Source organism: Laetiporus sulphureus (genome assembly GCF_001632365.1).
Source record: "Laetiporus sulphureus 93-53 unplaced genomic scaffold LAESUscaffold_4, whole genome shotgun sequence".
Lineage (NCBI taxonomy): Eukaryota > Fungi > Basidiomycota > Agaricomycetes > Polyporales > Laetiporaceae > Laetiporus > Laetiporus sulphureus.
In genome coordinates, this window is record NW_024468513.1 from 668,312 (window position 1) to 687,886 (window position 19,575).

Genomic DNA, 19,575 nt, shown 5'->3' on the forward strand with positions numbered 1-19,575 from the left:
ATTGTTGGCGCGATTATGCACATATGACGCTGCGCTTCATAAGCACAGAATAATTGCATACAATCCGACGAGCGGCGAGCCCACTTTAACCGTGAATATTGACCAGTGGATTTATTAGGAGATAATCTGAACACGCACCTAAAACTATGGTAGACGTAAAGTCCAACGGTTCGACGTCGACAGGGCCCAACAAGAAGAAAGAAGAGAAACTCAACACACCGACGAAGGAAGAGCCCTAGCGAGAAGCGCTCATTGCAGCCAATCAGCTGCCGGCGTTCCCAAATTTCCTTCCAGTCGCAGCTTGTCAGTGGCGATCATCCTACACCTCGGATTCTGCTTGGTTTCGCTTTTCTCGACTTAGTCTGCAGCTTTCCGTCCTTCTTTCACATCACTTGACGTTTTGTGTCCGAAAGTATATCCTTGGCTTGACCAAGAAACAAGTTGCTCTCCTCGGGTCTGCCCGTTGATTGTCGAGACATTGGAACCATGACGGAGGGCGTTCACCACCATAGGCCGACGCTCAAGCAGGTAACGCGATCTCAGAATAATCCCTGTATTCCAGTTCATTATAAAATGTAGCAAAACAAAGCCTTCAAAAGCAAACACTCCACCAAAAGCTCGTTAAAAGAGGCTGCCAAAGGCGAGTCCGCTCTAAATGGAGTCGTGGCTTACGTTACTGACGAAGAATAGGTCGCTATGCTCGAAAATCTCAGAAAGCAACTGTTGCTTCCAATACAGCGGCGCGGTCTCGTCTAGAACGACGTAACAATGCGAAGCAAGTGCAGGTCAGGAAGCGCCAAGCTTTGATCTCAGCGACGCGCATATTCAACGGTGTAGACGGAGCACCGCGGATTGTTGCCATCGTTCCTCTCACAGAAGATGTTTCATCGCATTCTGTAGCTTCTGCGCTCGCAAGATCTCTCGACCCCTCTGCAGACGATGTGAGCGAGGGACTGTGCAAGATCAGGTGAGCAATCATGTCCCTTCCCTGGAAATTATCAGGAATGAACAGACTTCTTGCAGAGCAGAACGGTTCAAAACGTCTGTGCAATTCATCTCTCTGCCTTATAAGCGCCTCTATGCTACTCTTGATGCATGCAAAGCGGCCGACTATGTTCTCTTCGTTCTGTCGTCCGAGGTTGAGGTCGACACTTGGGGCGACACGCTGCTTCGAACTCTGCAAGCACAAGGCCTACCCGAAGTCGTTTCGGTCGTATCGTCGAGCTCTCCCATGGATCCTAAGGAGAAAACGAGTATATTGAAGTCTCTCCTGTCGTTCATCCAATATTTTGTGCCGAATCAATCCAGAGTCTACGACATGCACTCAAGTCCCGATACTTTGAACGCGATGCGGGAGCTGTGTGAGGGCAAGCCGGGAGATGTGAAGTGGAGGGAAGATCGAACCTGGATCCTCAGTGAGAGGGTTGAGTGGCAGGATGGCACACTCGCGGTCACTGGTGTAGTGAGAGGCGCGGCGCTGTCTGCCAACCGTCTTGTCCATTTGCCAAATCATGGCGACTTTCAAATATCACGGGTGCGTATTCAATGCCATGCTTTCTCCGCCTTGTTTGCAAACACATTATAAACAGATCATGTCTGCCGATCTTCCACGGCGCGTAAAATCGGATCACGCTGAGGGGATGGATGTGGAGCCCATCTTACTCGCGGAGCCCGATTCCTCTTCTGCAGACTCGCTGGTATCGAGCAATGACCCTGACGATATGGCGAATGAACAAACATGGCCCACGGAAGAGGAGATGCGCGGTGCTTTCAATGGGTTCGACCCTCCCGAGGCTATTCCTAAGGCTGAGAAGGGCACGACGCCCAAGCATGTGCGCAAGATTCCCAAGGGAATGAGCGAATATCAGGCGGCTTGGATCGTCGATGATGACGATGACGATGTTGATGGTGAACAGGAAAGCGAGCAGAAAGACGAGAATGATTCTGAGCACGGTGAGGTAGATTTGCAGGAGGAGAAGGAGGAAATGGTTGAAATGCTTGTGGACGATAACGAACTGGATACAGAGAGCCGGCGGAGTGTCGCGTTCCAGGACCTGGATGCGGAGGAGGAAAGTCGACAGTGAGTGCAGTGGTGCCTCGTTCTTCTCTCGTAAGCGTGCTCATTAGTTTTTTGCAGGCTTGTATCTTGGAGAGAACGTAAACGGGAAGAAGAGGACGACGCGGCCTTTCCTGACGAAATCGACACGCCGCTTGACATCGCTGCACGGACGCGTTTCCAGCGCTTCCGCGGTCTACGATCGTTCCGTACAAGTCCTTGGGATCCGTATGAGAACCTTCCACGGGATTACGCACGAATATTCCAATTTGAGGATTACAAACGCACCGAGAGAACGGTGAGAAGGCGCATAGAACAGGATAGCTATGGCATTGAGGTAAGCAGAGCGGATTGCGGGGCCCCTGTATCGTTCGCTAACGGAACATGTATAACAGCCTGGGATGCGCGTCACGGTGTACCTCAAAAATGTTCCTCGGGAAGCCATGACACAAAACCAGAGCGCGCCCCTCGTCCTGTTCGGTCTTATGCAGCATGAACACAAGAAGACTGTCCTGAATTTCATTGTACAGCGAAACACAGAATATAACGGATCCGTTCGTTCGAAGGTGCTTTCCCTTGGATGTCAATCATGAAAGGTTTGCTCATCGGAAACTTGCCTAGGATCCGTTGATTCTCTGCATAGGCCCTCAAAGGTTGCGGGTCAACCCGATATACAGTCAACACACCCGAGGAGGTGGAAAGGGCGTGAACAACGTACACAAGTTTGAGCGGTATCTCCGACATGGAGTGACGAACGTCGCCACGACCTATGGGCCAGTTATTTTCGGCAAGCAGCCATGCGTGCTCCTCAAGGAAACTGAGGATCCACAGGGTGAGCTTGTACGTCCTCTTCCCATCTTGAGCCGTGGGCTTATCCATTTTTTTTCCGAAGCTCCGGAGTTGGTAGCAATGGGCGCCTTCCTCAACCCAGATACAGCACGTATCATAGCAAAGCGTGTCATACTGACCGGCCATCTATTCAAGGTGCATAAAAAGACTGCCACTGTCCGTTATATGTTCTTCAATCCCGGTACGTAACTGCACTTGCAATGTCGATTTAGCAAATACCGATTTTTCGCTTTGCAGACGACGTCGATTACTTCAAACCCATTCAGTTGCATACGAAATACGGTCGGACAGGGCACATACGCGAGTCGCTCGGAACACATGGCTACTTTAAAGCCCACTTCGACGGGCCCGTCAGCCAGATGGATACAGTTTGTCTGTCATTATACAAACGCGTCTACCCTAAATGGAGCGAGACATGGAAGGAGCAGGCGATCGAGCCACCGTCTGACGCGATGGAGGAATAGATGTTTCGCTAACGTACCTATGCGATTTGACTGCCGCGACACTATGGCATTAGGTTATGTTTTATATAACCAACATTTCTGTCGTTTGGGTATACCCGTTGCCGCGGAGGACTTGCTGACTGCAAACGGCAGGCCTTGTGAATGCAGTTGACTACAGCCTCTACAGCATGCAATACAAGCAGCACCTCACACGCAGATCACGACGGCGGTAGGGTTTCCCTCCTCAACCCAAAGCTCACGAAACGCTTGAAATCCGAAAAGACCTCTCTCTTTATCGTCTGATCCACCTTGGGTGGGACTTCTGTGCCTGAAGCGCTCAAAGGCGGAGAGGATAGTGCAGCGAGAATGCCCTCTCCGGAGCCGGTACGTGGTAGTAAAGACACCCGGCTACCGGCAGGGCTTCCAAGCGATGTCACTTGACCTGGATCCATGTCAAGAGATGACAGGAACGATGTGCTTTCGAGGTCCGTCTTTGTACTGGTGATTGCGAGGAATGAGTCGAGGAGGTCGTTCTGTTCCGTCTTTGTGGTCCCCTTAAGATCAAGGATCTGTAATCTCTCCGAAGTCAGACGCCGTCTCACATCAAAAGAAAGTCAATGGCATCTCCACCTTCTGGAAGTTCGTGAACGATGCATCGCCAATGAGGAGGGTGTAATTCAAGATGAAACCGTCAACAGGATCCTATAGAGGGTTCGAATCATGCCACGAATAGTGTGGAAGGTTACAAACTCACTAAGGGAGTCACGATGACTTTCAACAGTGCTTCCAATCTCGTGGTATGTTTCGTGACGCTTCGTGTGTAACTGTCACTTTCAGGTCAAATGGGGTGTTCATGAAGAGCTTATTGGAACGCACTTTGAGGTAATTAGGGAGTCACCAGGGATCCTGAGCAAAGCTCCTTTGAGTTCTTGCAAATCGATCAGGAGTTGTTCGGCGCCAATCTCCTTCAAAGGTCGGCTTTTGACAAGTGCGTTGGTGAACTTGGCAAATAGAGCACTATGGAACGAGAGTCACCGTATCAGTTAGTCTGATATCAATAAGCTGGGAATCCCGGCGAACCTAGAGGCCTTGTCCAGGAAGTTGCGCAGATATTTCTTTTGCTCCACAAGCGGCTTGACAGAACTGATCACTTGATCAATGGCCTTCACAAGATCATCCACGTATGCAGATTGGCCGCTGACAGATTTGACTGTGGTCCAAGCTGTCCGCGACATAGTCGCAAAAGCGGGATCGCAAGCAGCGTCCAGTTCTCTTAGCATGACCTGAATTGCGGCCGAGATGGCACTTTGAGCGAGTAAGCTTAGTCCAACAGCAGATGGTCCATTCCCGTATGCTCACCCGACAAACAGATCACTCTCCTCTTGGAACGATATCTTATCTTTGAACGCCTGGTCACTTTTCTCTTTGATGTTCTCTTCCATCTAAGAGGCGCAGAAGTATGAGGAGCATCGTCTACCGGTTAAAAGTGAAGTGCTACTTCAAGTGCGGTAGTCTGACAGTAGTCGGCAGTATTGATGAGCGTACAAGCCCTCTTCAATTCATTCATGTCAAGCCTGCTTTCCATAGATTTCCTCGAAGACACGGCACTTGGCCTGCTCAGACGCATCAATAAAGTCTGGCGATACACGATGTAGATCCAAGACCTACTTCTTCATGCTCGCCAAGAGAACATCCTCTGAAAATTGGAATAGCCGTGAGAGTGCACGATGCATCAGGTAACGCGCCACCTACCGGCATAGATACGTAGCCATTTCTTGTACAACACGGACAAGTCATATAGAGGCTGGCCGGTGAACAATTTGGCACATTGATCCAGAATTTGCGCATAGAAATAGAACAGTTCTGTAGAGGACGGAAGCACTAGGACGGGAGGCGTCGATTCATCCGTTGAGCTGCCGGAAGAAGCAGCTTCCAATGATGAACGCGACTTTGAGCCTCTATATTGAGCAAGCATATCTCCAAGCGCTCTGAAATAAAAGGCATTAGTGTATAGATCGGTGTGAGAGAGGTCGATGCTCAACTTGTCTTGAGCGTCAATGTACACACCCATGTGGGGTTCGAACGCAGATGAAATGGTCTTGAGCGGTCGTGAAGCCCCCGCGGGTTGCGTTTCTTTCAAGATATCCGTCACCTATGCCGACAATCAGTTATACAATTATAGCGGAGGCATTGCATGTCATGGCTGACTGGGGTGGCATATTTGCGTCCGAGAGATGCTTCAAAATCCATGGTGTCCTGAAGGGTGTCGAGGAGTTGCTTCACAGTCAACTTTGACCCGGCCTTGGAGAGCAACGCTGTCATATCATCTCTAAAGTAGTCGTTGATCAGATGCATATCAGAGCGTCCGAATTCCATTACCTAGTAATCTCGATGAATTTGGCAGTCAAGAACCATCCAACCCGCCATTCGGCAGGAAAGACTCTTCCTTGTTCAAGTTCGTGAGTCTGCAACAACCGTCGGAACCATGCGAACCGGCGAGAGAGATTGTCGAGCTGCCCAGCCTCGTCCGTCGCTCGGAAGATGCGGCGGTACTCTTTGAGTTCGAGAGCCACGTAACGGTCAATGAACTGATTACGGACATCTGAGCCAATCACGTCTATCACCAGGCATGCATCTGCAATGACTGATGGCTTAATGGGTTTGGTCGGGTCTTGAGTATAGCTTTAGGCCTTCATATGAGCAGTAGCGAATAAATTGAGACGACATGCTTAACGTACAAGCGCTCCCAATCTGCATCTATTTTCGTACGCAACTCGCCCTGTATTTCTTGAATTCGTCGCCAAGTCTGAGAGATTCGATGAATTGACATGTAAGGCTTGAATGACGCGCAGATCTGTTTGACAGCCTGCAGATCGTTGCTCAGGTTTAACAGGAGATTGGCAGTGATTTCAACTCACAGCCAGCGTTTGTATGATATCATGATACCGCTTGTCTCTGACCTGGTCCTCGAGCTGACTCAGGGCATTGACTTTCACGGTTTCAGAATCGTCGTCTTCGGTCACGATAAAATGGTCATACCAAGCATCTGCAGCCTCTTTAATGTGGTCATGCTCAGGATAAGGTTTTTCTTCGCCAAGTCCAACACCTGGATCTCCTTGGTGATATTCCGCACGACAGCCTCTGACTCTGTGGCCTTCTCCCGGATACGAGACATTTGTCCCAGCAGCTCCTACATTTGTGATCAGACTTGCAAATAATAGACGCGTAGTAGGACGCTTATAATACACACAGAAATCATTTCTTGAATCGCTTGCATGCGACTTGGATCCTGTTCACGTCTCAACTCCTCCTTCAGTGCCTCGATCTCATTTCGCAACGCCCGTTCATTCTCGGATAGACGAGCCTGCGCAGACTCAAGCTGACCAAGCGAAGCCTCTATTGATGAACGTTTATTCGACAAGTTGAGCTTAACAACTGTATTGTGCATCCGCACAGTCTCCGCACATACCGTCTGGAAAGTAATCATTGAGCAACTGAACCGGATTGAAATCAACCTTCAGGTTGTCCAGGGGATCCGATGTTTGGCCTGGTCTAATCTCGAGGATTCGCTCCATCGACAGGATTAACTCGGTCGGCAGCTCATCCTGCCGTACTAGCACGGACGAAGCGGATGAGATGTGGCCCGTGTCCACCGCCATAGCTCTTGCGCAGATCAAGATAACTGCCTCAGCGTCGGAAGACCTGTCTGAACCGTATAGGATGCTGTGCTGCCTTTATGGAACTGCACAATTAGCTAGTTGTCTGAGGTGTCGGCGGATGATGGCGGTTAGCTGAGAGCGCTCATAGTAAGCGCTCGCTTCCTTTTCGAGTCAATCAGTGCCTCTGTTCTCTGTTCAAAACGTCGGAGAGGCTCTACGTTCGCAGTTCATGTACATTGATGCTCGGTCCGCCACCGTCCGCAGCTGGGCCATCCCAGCGCTCTCAACGTTCCCCTCAAAGCACCGCGCGGAAACAGGAGGATCCTGAGCGTCCAGAGAGTGCTCCGCAACTAGGGCAGCCATCGATTCACTTTCCGGAGCCACCGCAGAAACCCACATACGCGAGCGCCGCGCAGTTGCAGCCCGCATACGTGCACAATCATAATGCTACAGCAAACTCCTCTTACCAATATTACAATTATCCTCTGCAGCCTACTGTCGGCTGGGGCAATGCGTGGCCAATGAATGCATATGCTTTCCCAGCAGGGTACCACTACTCTTTCCCTCAGGCACAATATTCCCCGCAGGATGGCCATAACAAGTCCGCTGTGACTACGGGCACAGCAGACGCTGAATTACTACGGGACAAACGCTCGCCTTCCCCTTCACTCGCACCTCAGACGTTTCATCGACATTGGGATTCAATATTCAAGTCATTTTTTGCTTCTGTGGGCCTTTCGCAAGCTTTACGTGGGTTTGAAGCCGACATGGTGATCATGAATCCAGAATGGGAGCGGGAAAATATTCCGAAAGCTCTCGATGAACTCAGATGCAACTTAACGGTAGGATTCCCCTCATGTTCTAATTTTGATGTTTTTGACACCCTGTTCGCCTCCGTCACAAAGAAGCTAGCCGCGAACGATGCCAGTAAGGTGGATAATACCTCAAACTCGGTTGAGCCGCAAGAGCAGGCGTTGGACACCCGCAAGCTTGGTTATGCGCACTTCGCGCAGGGCGTAGAACATCGTTCGCAGGAGTCAGTAAGTCATTTTCCCATGATCCTCAACAGGTTCTTGATGTATCGACATAGATAACGAAATCAATCTCTCGTTTTCTTGCTCAAAGTCGTGGCCGTAATGATGTCTCCAACCGCAGCGAGTTCTTGAATTCGATTGCGGAAAAAAGACGCCGATTAAATGAAGGAGGCGATTTCAGCGTTGGAATATCTTCCTGTGCCCGCACAGATGCGAAGACACAGGACCGGGAAATCCAAATGAAATATGACATCGCAAAGAACGAGGATGGTCCTCTCCGTAGAACTGTCCAGAACGCCTCTGCCGGAAAACAAGCTGACTCAGGACAACCACATAGGAATTCGGTTGCGGACTCTGACAATCGCTCGTTTTTCCCTGATCGGTTTCATGGGTTGGACGAACGCTTGCGCAATATCGAGTCTCATTTAGCGGTTCGCTACGGTAATGATTCTGCCGCGTGATAGAATGTAACATCTGACATCCCAACGTCGCAGTGCCATCCTCTCCTAGGTCAATGCTAGACCGATTGAAATATTTGGAAGATCACATCGTACAGCTGGAGCGCGATTATCCACCATGGGCTGCTTTGCACTTCAATCAGCCTCGTCGTGGCGTACGTCTTCCCGTTACAGCTTCTTTAATAGTGTAAAATCTCAAGCTGATTCCTTACCTCCCGACAGTGGCCACCTCCACCTCGTCCCACACCCATCGTTGTTCCTTCACACCTTGCATCGGTCTCCGTTCAAGATGGCCAGGCACGGTCATCCTTATGGAACATAGATTCGCAAGAAGCTCATCCTCAGGCGTCCACATCGCAGTCCATGCCTTCGTCAGCCAATGAAAATGCCGACACGAACCCCGCAAAAGGAAAGGGGAGATCAACGCGCAACGCATCGAGCTTGCATAAGGCAGTCATGGAGAAATTAGAGGTGCAGAAAGCCATGCATGATTTTATCACGGGATCCGGTACTGCAGAGTAAAGGCTGTGATCAGGGCTGAGACAGTATGCAGCCTACAGTCGTCGGAGTTCTACGTAGCTCTTCTGTTACAAATCCTCGGTGATAAGTTGAATCATGTAGAGCGCTTTCTTACAAATCACTAAGTGGGATCCTAGGGCATATTTCGTGCATGGCAATGTCATTATCACTCTCGAGTTATCCCGCACACATGGCAATATTTGCACTGAAGACGCTGCAATGATGCAGTTTGAGAAAGGAATGAAGCCGTTTTCATGGTTTCTGATGTGATCTGTGATCAAGGGACCAAGGGAGTCCGGGACCTTCCTTATTTGTAATTTGTAGCACGTGAGCAGCCGCTGAGATCGATTGGCCAGTGTGTCGCGGCACCTCAAGCCGGACTGCTCTTGCCACCGTTCGTCCATCTGCTCTTGCACGACATGCACGCCATCCAAGTACGTGAGCTGCTGTCCAAGACGAGATCTGATGACTTACATGCTCGATTCCAGTCGCAAGTCTTCGCGCTACGCGAATACCTAAGTCCTGTAAGCCACTGGTTCCAGTCCGTCGAGAGATAGCCTTGACGCGATATACAGGTTCTGAAGGAGAGCAAGTTCAAGGAGCATGGTCGCATAACACCAGGTGTGCCATTAATTGATCATAGTCCCTGTGTTGGTACTGAAGCGCCGCGATTAGAGGAATTCGTTGCTGCTGGTGACTTCTTGACATATAAGTTCCCGGTCTGGTCATGGTCCGTCGCGTCTCCGCGAGCGAATGATGCTATAGCTGATATCACACAGGGAGAAGGGTGACGCATCGAAGGCACGCGACTACCTACCAGCCGATAAGCAGTACCTCGTAACCCGCGGAGTCGCCTGCCTCCGGCGCGCCACCGCCTTGGCTTATACCGACGCAGACGAGGACGCAGAACGGCTGCTCTCCTTCGGAGAGCTGTCTTCCACGGGCGATGAGACGGATGAATGGGTGGAGACACATGCCGGTCGAGCCGCGAGACATGATGCGGCCAACGCGACGGACATTGAAGACATCCCTGACGCTGACGAGCTCTCAGGCGCGGACGGTATGACCAACGCCATGGGAAACATGTCCCTGTCTGCGGAGGAGGTGCCCAACATCAATGAGATCCCGGATATGGATGACATCCCGGACATGGAGGAGGAGGACTTGGAAGCAGGAGACGATGAGGCGACAGCTGCGCCGAAAGCCGCTGCTCCGGTGGCAAGATTGACCGAGGCAAGGTGCGTTGTATACCATCTATTCTACCTCTATGTCCTTACATGTCCCGATATAGTGAAGTTGAGGTAGCGAAGGACAACTTGCTCCAAGTGAGAACATACGATGTCATGATCACATATGATAAATACTACCAGACACCACGGATCTGGCTGATTGGCTACGACGAGGTAGGCGATGATATGTGCGCACATATCGTATTATCGGTGGATCGCTCATCTCCCTGGCCGAGCAGAACCGCACGCCCTTGACGCCTTCGCAGATATTCCAAGATGTCTCCGCAGACCACGCGTTCAAGACCGTCACCATCGAGGCCTTCCCGCATTCGACGAGCCTGCAGGCGGCGTCCGTGCACCCGTGCAAGCATGCGAGCGTGATGAAGAAGGTCATCGAGCGCATGAACGCAGGCGTGATAGAGGAGCAGCAGGCGCAGCGCAAGGGCTCTACGTCCGGAGCCGCGTCGCCGAAGGACAAGCAGAAGAGGTGGCTCTTCCGGCGTGCGAGCGGGATCGGGAAGGAGGAGAAAACGATGGGCACACCGGTTGCAGAGGACGACGTCGAGGGCATGCGGGTCGACTTCTACCTTGTTGTGTTCCTCAAGTTCATCGCATCTATCGTACCGACGATCGAGGTCGACTCGACGACGGCGTTCTAAGTGTACAATGATTAAGGATCTCGGTGGAATAGCTCGGCGGACTGTTTATTGGAGGTATAGATTCAATCAAAGATACCTGAGCTTAGGAACACATGCTTGCCTCCTCAGATATGTGTACATTTATGTGTATCATTTGTTGGGCTGGAATACAATTGGTGTGTACATACCTAATTCGTATGATCATCGCATGCAGTCGCAGCGTCATAGTCTAGGTACCAACACAGCATCAACTGGCATGGAAAAGACCGGATTGGTATATCAGACTCTGCGGCTGTAGTAAATCCAGAAAACATCAAGCATCCCGTAGATATCACGACCCAGAAAGCAGAGAGGCCTGCAAGATCATGCCTTCGTCTTCTTCGACTTGTTTTTCTTCTGCTTACCCTCCTTCTCCTTCTTCTCAGCCTTGCCCGCTGCTTCTTCCTTCTCCTTGCCTTTGTGAGAGGACCCGCCCTCCTCAGCCCCTACCGCATCGCTCTTTCTCCGCTTCTTCTTCTCCTTGCCCTCTTTCTCCTGGGCTAACTCCTCCACCGTGCCCTTGTCCCTCTTCCGCTTCTTTACTTCGGCTGCCTCAACAGCCGTCGCCTCCGCCGACTGCGCCTCGGCAGCGTCCTTTTCTTTCTTGTGCTTCTCGCTTTTCTTGCCCTCTGCTTCCGTCTTCGCCGGTGCCTGACTCTCGTCCTGCGCTTTTGCGGACTCCTTGCCCTTCTTGACCTTCTTCGGCGGCTTCTCCGCGTCAGCGTCAGGTGCCACCGCAGGTTGAGAGTCTATCACATCGTCCTTGCCTTTCTTCGACTTTTTCTCTTTCTTTCCTTTCTTGTCTTTCTCTGCCGAATGCTCACTGTCCACCTTTTCTGCTGAGTCTGCTTGTGGAGGTGTGGAGATCGATGTGGAGGCGATCGGCTTCTCCGCTGCTGCTTCAGCGGACTTCTTCTCCTTCTTCGCTTTCTTGTCCTTCTTTTCTTTCTTCGTTACCTCCTCGGCTCGAACAATCTCCAGTGCAGGTGCAGCGTCCTTGTCCGTCTTCGCCTTCTTCTTCTTTGGCTCGTCATTCATCTCTGCCGCCTGCCCCACGCAGTCAGCATGGACGAGACAAGCTCGATCCGAGACCACACACCTGTCCCGATGGTCCATCCTCTGCAACATCCGACCAGCGCTTCTTCTTGTCCTTGCTTGAGTCCTGCGGCGAGGCAGCACTCGCGCTTGCCGTGTTCCCATCACCATTGGCATGTGCACCACTTGTCGTGGGCTCGGGCACTGGAGACGTGACGCGCGACATCCGCGCAGGGGTGCCCAGGGGAGTGACGTTAGCGCCAGTTGCTTCATAGCGTGTAGGACCCCTGCTCCAACTGGGGTCCCCTGGGCCGCTGTTGCGAGCCCAGGACTGATACGTACCCGTTGACGCATTCTGTCGCCCATTTGCATTGCCGCGGGCGTCGTTCCCGTTGTTTCGGGGACCGTTGCTCTGCTGCTGAGGAGGGATGAGATTGCGTGAGTGATCGTTTCTGTTGTGAGATAGAATGGGGACGTACGCCTTTTGGACCCTTGTAAAGGCCTTTTTGATACTTTTCAGCTTCGCTGATGCACTTTGTGTGCCCCTTGTACTCAGCGGGCGAGTGGAAGGTGGTGCTACAGTCAATGCATGAGAAGGACGCGTGGCAGGACGCGTAATGCTTGTCTAGTTTCGGCTTTTTCACGGTGTCGCTGCAGGCTGAACGTCGACAGGCCGTTATGAGGTGCTGGATCGTCTGACCGCAAAGTATTCGTACTGTGAACTCTTACCTTCGCATCTGGGTGTAGCCAGTATCGTTCAATACGCTCGCCTTTGCAAACGCAATTCATCACTCACTGGAATGACACCATTCTTTTCGAGTCTAGCAAGTACACCAGAAGGACGAGGACGAAGCCTAGGACGGTGAGAGAAATAAAACGAAAGAGGAAATCAAAGTGCCGTACCGCCAGCCAATCGCTGCGCGCAGACCGAAATTTTCAGCACGTGACCGCATCACGCGCGTCGGATAAGGTGACGACGCGTGTGATCTCGAGCTTTCTCGAATTGCGCTGGACCGCAAGCAGCGACTCTTCGCTCATGGCTGCAGCAAGCTGGGCCCATCGGAGCGACACATCGCGATTGCACGGATATGTTCGGGGCAGCATGACGGCATCCCAGAATGACATAGCAGCGTGACAAATGCTCATGCACGGTCATGTGATCGTGACAGTACACTCGAGAATATCACAATCCCTGGTCTTCGATTGGCTGCTACCCCACATCACATGCTGTTAGCCGATCAAATATGGATCATTTGCTAAGCGAGAGATAGACGCCCGAGAAAGGCCAAATGCGAGCGCGGCGGCCTCCTCCCACACACGCACACGCCCACGCCCCTCTCCCACCATGTCGTTCGCAGTCGTCCGAGCAGCCCTTCGCAGGGCCCCCGTCAATGCTGCGAGGGCACCTCGCGCCTTCCGTAATCCCGCCTTCAGGAGGTATTCAACCGAGGCAGCGCCGAAGAAGTCGAATGCTGCTTTATTCGCAGGCCTAGCAGCACTCACTGCGGCCGGAGGCATTGGCTACTATGTATACGCGTCCGAATCGAACACCGCCAAGGAGGCGGGCACTGCGATCAAGTCAGGCGTGCAGTCCGCGAAGGCTGCTACTAAGCTTGTGCCTACAAAGGAAGACTACCAGAAGGTCAGGAGCTGCATCATGATCGCTGCAGCATCCCGTGACTGACACGACTGAATTGCGAAGGTGTACAACAGAATCGCCGAGGTAATGGACGAGGCTGCCGACATCGACTACGACGGTGCGTGAGAACGTCACCGTTCGTGGGGTCCTTCCTAGACTCACGCTCACGATGCAGATGGCTCCTACGGTCCTGTGCTTCTCCGTCTTGCCTGGCACTGCTCGGGAACCTACGATAAGGCAACTAATACTGGCGGCAGGTTAGTAGCATGTTGAATTCGCCATAGAGTGGGTGTTGACGCGTCCTTGCAGCAACTATGCGACGATGCGTTTCGCACCGGAATCGCTGCATAGTGCAAACGCTGGCTTGCAGGTCGCTCGTGCTGTCCAGGAAAAGATCCATCAGGAGTTCCCTTGGATCTCGTACGGTGATTTGTGGACTCTTGGCGGCGTGTGCGCGATCCAGGAGATGGGCGGCCCAAAGATCCCATGGAGACCAGGCAGAATCGATGGTTTTGCAGAACAGGCTACTCCCGACGGTCGTCTCCCTGATGGTGCAAAGGGCGCTGACCACCTCCGGAACGTAAGTGCCAGTCGCCGAGTCGCCTAATTGCAGCCCGTTGAACATCTTGCGTCTCTAGATCTTCCACCGCATGGGGTTCGTTCCGTCCTCTCAATTTGCATGGTCGCCGAGCACTGATGGTAGTATAGCTTCAACGACCAGGAAATCGTAGCTCTTTCTGGTGCACATGCCCTCGGCCGTTGCCACCGCGACCGCTCCGGATTCGACGGCCCCTGGACGTTCTCGCCGGTCACAGTCAGTAACGAGTACTTCCGCCTTCTGCTCGAAGAGAAGTGGGTCTGGAGGAAGTGGGACGGCCCCAAGCAGCTCGCAGACAAGACCACCGGCACGCTGATGATGTTGCCGTATGTTTGCTCTTCTTATTCTCGAGCGAGCGTTAGTTACGAAGATCGGCTGTTAGCTCGGATTACGCACTCGTCCAGGACAAGACGTTCAAGAAGTACGTCCAGGCGTATGCCAAGGACCAGGACTTGTGGTTCAAGGAGTGCGTCCCCTTTGCTGCCTTGTGCGTGTGAACCAGGATGCTGACGACCGCTGTCAGCTTCGCCAATGCTGTGTCCCACCTGTTCGAGCTCGGGGTCCCCACCTCGCAGTTCGTCGCGTCGGAGCCCTGGATCATGAAGAACACCGACGAGAAGTAGATATTGATCTGTAGATTTCGCCCGGCAGCGCAAAGCTAGATGCGTGTGCTACATCACAGCCTTTTAGCTTCGCGTAGTGGTCGTGCTGTACATTTCCAGTGCTCATCTTACTTTTCTGCTGGATGCACCTGAGTGTGCCTTCTTGGCTTGCATGCGGGGGATGAGAGCGTGAGTGTGAGGGGAACGGGAAGGAGCAATAAGGAGGCGTGTGGGGTGGGAGTTGTAGGCTTTGTACATTGGTTCCGTCGTCTTGTTATGTGATCTATCGCTCGTCTTCGTTGAATTGCTTTCATAATCTACGTAGTGTGGCGCTTCCTACTGCGGTGGCCGCGTGACAGCGAGTGCGACCCATGACCCTAGGGAATGGTGATGTGCGAGATGCGGGGTCGGTGGGCAGTGCTGCTGAGATGGGCGTGGTGCGACGGGGCCGTTCCCATGACAGGGAACTGGTTCGCAAGGGCCAATGAGGGGAGGTGGGTGAGGAGAGGGATGGGAAGATGGGAGTGGAATCGGCACGGGGCTTGTTGTGTGGCAAAGCAAGAGCGTGTTCTGGCGTGGTTTCGCCGCGGTCAGCTCGTGCACTGTTGGAATACTCGCAAATGCGGGGACTAGCTGTAATTGAAGGATTGCAGTCGCAGTCAGAGGGGCGAACGCCATCGCAGAAATTGTGCTTACCAGAGACGAAGTGACAAAGAGTGTGAGCCACCGGTAAAGGATGTCCTGCGCGCTGGCTGTGCGGTGGGGGCGCAGTTGATGTGATGGACCTGTGTGATGCTGCTAATCATTCCAAGGTCGCGTGCCGTTCCTGGATTCTTGTCGTTAGCATACATACCGATCTAGGCAGGGAAATGACGGCCAAAGTTGTTCGCGAGGTGCGCAGAAGATTATCTGCTAGTTCAAAGTTTGGGACAGGGCGCATTTCGACTAGCCGCATGGCAGTTGGTTGATGTCCAAAGCGGCAGGCATATATGTTATTTGCGGACATGAATGAAGGGCAGCGGGATCTTGTTTCGCAAGCAGAGTGGCGCCTTGGAGGGTGGCGCTCGGCTGCATTGCTAGTAGCTCGCAATTAATATTAACGTTCTGCGGAGTTGTGCGTGAGATTGTGGTCAAGATCAATTGATCTCTCCTGCAATACGTTCCAGGATAGATTAAGATCAGTGACATCTGCGATGGGGATTAAATACGACCTACGACTAAAGCTTTGTAGTGTGTCTCGTTGGCGTTCTACTTCGGATCCTGCTTATGCTGATAACTCATCCCCATTCCGAGCCCGGCGTGCCGGGTTATGTCGCTAAAGGAGATCCCATAGCCCATCGATAGCAGCTGGCATATTTCGTAGCGGATAGAGGGTCCGAAAACAAAGCGTTATTCTGTGCTTGCACTCGCCTTTATAATGTCGCGGCCCTCCCCTCGATAGAACTCTTCTGATTTACTGAAGCAAGAGGTTCTCTGCTGGAGCGTCGCATAATTTAAATTCGTCCTTTTTATCCGTGCGGCGGTCACATTGAAGCCAAGCGTACGTCTCAGAGGCACCGCAGTGACATGCACAAGCCTGTGTAAGCATGCTTCGAAGAATATCCACCAGACAGCACGTACTGTTCATAGAACTGCACGCGAATTAACGAAGTCCACTGTCCAACCAGCATAGGTATCACGAATATCAGGATTTCGTACCGATAACGAACTTACGGGTCACCTGGGCAGCACCATGAGGAGCAGTTTGTGAGGAGCCGTTGTATGCTGGAGACAGAGTTAAGTTCGCGCTGAATTTTCAGTCAAAAATTCCGAGAATGGCCGACCACTAAGCGCTAGGCGCTTAATGTTCAACGACAATTTCGCAATCGGTTTGAAACGGAATTCTCTGCGTTGTCACATTTTTCTGCGCTTCAAGCGACATTTGTTTCATCAGCGGAGGGGGTGCAATCGGAAGCAATAATTACACTCACGCGGAGAGGCTTCCGCTCGTACTAACGAATCCGAGTCGATGGCGCAGTGGCGGCAGATCATCGTTGATCGAGATCAGTGGCGTAATCGGCAAAACCCCTCCGGGGTTTCGCCCAAGATATTCATGCGACGTTCACCATACGCATGACAGTTACAACAGCGAGGAACTCCAGATTTCGGAAGCTATGGAGTCGAGGCGCTAGAAGGAGAAGTCAAAGAGGTCACTTCAAGCATCCGTGACGAATGCCGCTTTAATCTGCTTCATCCCCGCTGACGTTCTCCGGCTCATATCCTCCGAACATACTATTGATTCAACTGGACACTTCCGCTTTTCAATGCTACTACGTACGTATCCTAGCATATGTTGATGTATCCCGGCTGACTATGCTACACTATTGTCCCAAAATTGTTTCCTTCAGCGGAGTCCAGAAAGCTCCCAAGATGCAAGCAACAAGCAGTTATCTAGACATATCGACCAAATCAACCATCCAAGAAGAAGATCCCCTTTCATACAGTACCGATATTGTGCTGTTGTTACCATCGTCTACAATCCCGCAGCCGTCCTCAATGCCGCGAAGTTCGGCGTTCCAAGCCCGGTCACCTGCAACACATCTTCAGTCTCAGGGCAACCAATTCCACCCAGTCGGGCCACCTACCGGATCCCACCCTGTCGTAGCCGGGAAACCATTCGTTTCACACCCCGGGTTATCCCCACTCGTCACATCGTTCAGCGCGCCGCTCGCCGTGCTATACAACCAAGGATTCAAAAACCCAAGCGTGCTCTTCCCCGCGCTCACGAGCTCGTCGTTCAGCAGCGCAACGACGCTCGCGAACGTCGGGCTCGCGCAGCTCGTCCCGTCGACTGGCTTGACCTGCCCGTCAATGACGACCGCAAAGTTCGCTCCCTGCGTGCTCACGTCGGGGTACGCGCGCCCCGATGTGTTGAACAGCCCTGCGTTAGTGTCGCCGAGTGCGGAGAGGTAGGATGCGACGGCGGAGGACTGGTAGGACGGCGTGCTGAAGTAGTTGGAGAAGCCACCCGCGGAAAAGGAGGCAGCGACTTCGGGCGAGATGCCGGTCGTTGCGCCGACAGAGGTCATGCTGTGGTGCGTCAGTCAGCGGCGGATTTGGGGCGTTAATAGGAGCGGTACTCACTAGGGACAGCCGGAGGGGAAGGTTGGCACGAAGTCGGTGCATTCCTGGCTCTGTGACCCGGAGACACCTCCATCACCAGATGCGAACAAGATTGATACTCCGCGTGCGCCGAGCTGGGCATACGCATTGCACAGATTGCTATCAAAGAGCACGTCAATCAACCAAGCGAATCGGGCAGATACAGAACTGAGCATACACCGCCATCTTGATAGGGATGTTCTCCTCGTTATCGCCATAGCTCGTCGTAAGCACCGCCGGCGGGCTGTCCTCGTTCAGCAAGAAGTTGATGATGTCGAGGAATCCACCGAGGTCGCCATCTGAGGTGTCTTCGCCGACAGAGATGAACGTCACCGGCACGTCCGTGGCAAGACCGACAGTGTATTGAATGTCCAGATTCTGTGCAACGTTATCGATGGCAATGCGATACCGTCAGTGACGCCAGAACGCGTACTCAGATACAAGATGCAACGCACAGCTTCGACGCCCGCCTCACTGTCGCTCTGCAGGTCCTTTCCGCCGTCCAGAGTCTGCAGGCTGAACGTCGTGTTATCACTGATGTCAGTGCGGAATTGCCCCAAGAAGCTCTGAATCACCACGCCGTTCTGTCAGTATCCCGCCAGCTGGTAGTGACGACTCTTGCCTACCTTCAGGTCCGCCTGATTCGCGAACTGATTGATGAACCCGCTGACGCCAAGCGTGTTTGATGAGTTGCTAGCAGACGTCGTAGGGATGCCATAAAGCGACTGAAGGCAAGATGGAGTGATCTCATGGGCACAGGAGGCAGAAACATCGGAGGTAGCGATGGAGGACGACGAGCTCATTCCCAAGCTCTTCTTGACAACCACATCGAGCTGATCGCGACCTCTCTTGTGCGCCTTGAACACAGGTGCCAGGGCTGTGGTACTCGGGAATCTACATAACATCATGACTTTCAGCAGATGATTTACGATCGAACAGTCTGGACTTACGTCGTACTGGGATATACCGCGTCCACATGCGCCTCCATCGCAGCTGGCACAGAATACGACATCGTACGAATAACATGTCGTCCAGTTGTCTCGTGGGTGTACACATTGTACTGTGCGTCAAGGAGATCGTTCGCCTGTTCCACAGAGACAGAGAAGGCGAGCCAATCACTAGCAGGAGTGAGTGCAGTCGCGTTGATGCCGTTGCTTTCGAGCCAGGAGGTGACCGCAGCGAGGGTCTCGCTGGTGGGTTCCGCGAATGATGCAGCCTATCGCATTCTCGATCGATCAGATTCTTCACAGAAATCTAAGAGACTCGGGCTTACCTCTTCCTTAGTCAAGTGCTTCCCGTAGTTCTCGCTCGAGGGCGAGCTCACATCGTATAGAGCCTCCTCCAGTCCGGCCACATCGCTCTGCGCAAGCGCAATACGCAAATTCATCATCGTACTCGAATGCGCGGCACCCGAGTAGGAAAAATCCGCCGGTGGGCTGTTCCTGCGTTCCAGCACGCGCATGCTGGATGCAAGCGGTTTGCCCAGGGCGAGCGAGAACAACGACACAACAAACAGAGCGTTCGACAGCATTGCGCAGCAGCACCGCAGCTTCGATAGTAAACTGATGAAGAAAATTATGAGCGCGGTGACCGGCCGCGTGCTGAAGAAGAACGAGAACGAAAGGAAGACTTATAC

General features: G+C 52.6%; 9 protein-coding genes across 9 annotated transcripts; 4 read left to right on the forward strand and 5 right to left on the reverse strand.

Moving 5' to 3' along the window:
- The first annotated feature begins 311 nt into the window (after positions 1–311).
- On the forward strand, positions 312–3,729 carry LAESUDRAFT_741221 (ribosome biogenesis protein tsr1). The gene is made up of 10 exons (XM_040911130.1): positions 312–528; positions 580–640; positions 691–967; positions 1,024–1,534; positions 1,590–2,080; positions 2,138–2,393; positions 2,452–2,622; positions 2,678–2,888; positions 2,949–3,086; positions 3,143–3,729. The coding sequence occupies exons 1-10, from the start codon at positions 487–489 to the stop codon at positions 3,367–3,369; spliced, it is 2,385 nt and encodes a 794-aa protein (XP_040768569.1). The 5' UTR covers positions 312–486; the 3' UTR covers positions 3,370–3,729.
- On the reverse strand, positions 3,567–7,007 carry LAESUDRAFT_755492 (uncharacterized protein; the record flags this gene model as incomplete). The annotated part of the gene is made up of 16 exons (XM_040912029.1): positions 3,567–3,917; positions 3,979–4,050; positions 4,103–4,172; positions 4,225–4,365; positions 4,429–4,653; positions 4,708–4,790; positions 4,847–4,961; positions 5,017–5,044; positions 5,101–5,500; positions 5,557–5,677; positions 5,728–6,030; positions 6,087–6,214; positions 6,267–6,337; positions 6,388–6,538; positions 6,599–6,744; positions 6,818–7,007. The coding sequence occupies 16 exons, from the start codon at positions 7,005–7,007 to the stop codon at positions 3,567–3,569; spliced, it is 2,595 nt and encodes an 864-aa protein (XP_040768570.1).
- A 207-nt stretch (positions 7,008–7,214) lies between these two features.
- Positions 7,215–9,203, forward strand: LAESUDRAFT_693231 (uncharacterized protein). Its single transcript, XM_040906154.1, has 5 exons — positions 7,215–7,849; positions 7,913–8,047; positions 8,098–8,482; positions 8,536–8,654; positions 8,722–9,203. Exons 1-5 carry the CDS (start codon positions 7,247–7,249, stop codon positions 9,019–9,021), a joined length of 1,542 nt encoding a protein of 513 aa, XP_040768571.1. The 5' UTR covers positions 7,215–7,246; the 3' UTR covers positions 9,022–9,203.
- Positions 9,204–9,437: 234 nt separating this feature from the next.
- Positions 9,438–10,906, forward strand: LAESUDRAFT_643814 (uncharacterized protein; the record flags this gene model as incomplete). Its single annotated transcript, XM_040903809.1, has 6 exons — positions 9,438–9,542; positions 9,594–9,639; positions 9,694–9,752; positions 9,802–10,256; positions 10,310–10,421; positions 10,487–10,906. 6 exons carry the CDS (start codon positions 9,438–9,440, stop codon positions 10,904–10,906), a joined length of 1,197 nt encoding a protein of 398 aa, XP_040768572.1.
- Positions 10,907–11,090: 184 nt separating this feature from the next.
- On the reverse strand, positions 11,091–12,539 carry LAESUDRAFT_352060 (uncharacterized protein). Its single transcript, XM_040902128.1, has 4 exons — positions 12,439–12,539; positions 12,302–12,374; positions 11,438–12,163; positions 11,091–11,387 (listed from the first exon to the last, which is right to left on the reverse strand). The coding sequence occupies exons 2-4, from the start codon at positions 12,329–12,331 to the stop codon at positions 11,364–11,366; spliced, it is 780 nt and encodes a 259-aa protein (XP_040768573.1). The 5' UTR covers positions 12,332–12,374; positions 12,439–12,539; the 3' UTR covers positions 11,091–11,363.
- LAESUDRAFT_615160 (uncharacterized protein) lies at positions 12,442–12,630 on the reverse strand (the record flags this gene model as incomplete). The annotated part of the gene is made up of 1 exon (XM_040903202.1): positions 12,442–12,630. A coding segment is annotated over one exon (189 nt), but the record flags the coding sequence as incomplete, so codon positions are not given.
- Positions 12,631–13,277: 647 nt separating this feature from the next.
- On the forward strand, positions 13,278–15,082 carry LAESUDRAFT_809726 (class II peroxidase). Its single transcript, XM_040914161.1, has 8 exons — positions 13,278–13,601; positions 13,662–13,716; positions 13,774–13,855; positions 13,908–14,178; positions 14,237–14,253; positions 14,307–14,522; positions 14,579–14,662; positions 14,720–15,082. Exons 1-8 carry the CDS (start codon positions 13,305–13,307, stop codon positions 14,817–14,819), a joined length of 1,122 nt encoding a protein of 373 aa, XP_040768575.1. The 5' UTR covers positions 13,278–13,304; the 3' UTR covers positions 14,820–15,082.
- Positions 15,083–15,134: 52 nt separating this feature from the next.
- On the reverse strand, positions 15,135–15,804 carry LAESUDRAFT_711277 (uncharacterized protein; the record flags this gene model as incomplete). Its single annotated transcript, XM_040906822.1, has 3 exons — positions 15,135–15,431; positions 15,495–15,539; positions 15,652–15,804. 3 exons carry the CDS (start codon positions 15,802–15,804, stop codon positions 15,135–15,137), a joined length of 495 nt encoding a protein of 164 aa, XP_040768576.1.
- Positions 15,805–17,310: 1,506 nt separating this feature from the next.
- LAESUDRAFT_644135 (family S53 protease-like protein) lies at positions 17,311–19,470 on the reverse strand (the record flags this gene model as incomplete). Its single annotated transcript, XM_040903832.1, has 8 exons — positions 17,311–17,367; positions 17,423–17,867; positions 17,922–18,059; positions 18,118–18,317; positions 18,395–18,505; positions 18,566–18,824; positions 18,890–19,155; positions 19,213–19,470. The coding sequence occupies 8 exons, from the start codon at positions 19,468–19,470 to the stop codon at positions 17,311–17,313; spliced, it is 1,734 nt and encodes a 577-aa protein (XP_040768577.1).
- Between the last annotated feature and the right edge of the window lie 105 nt (positions 19,471–19,575).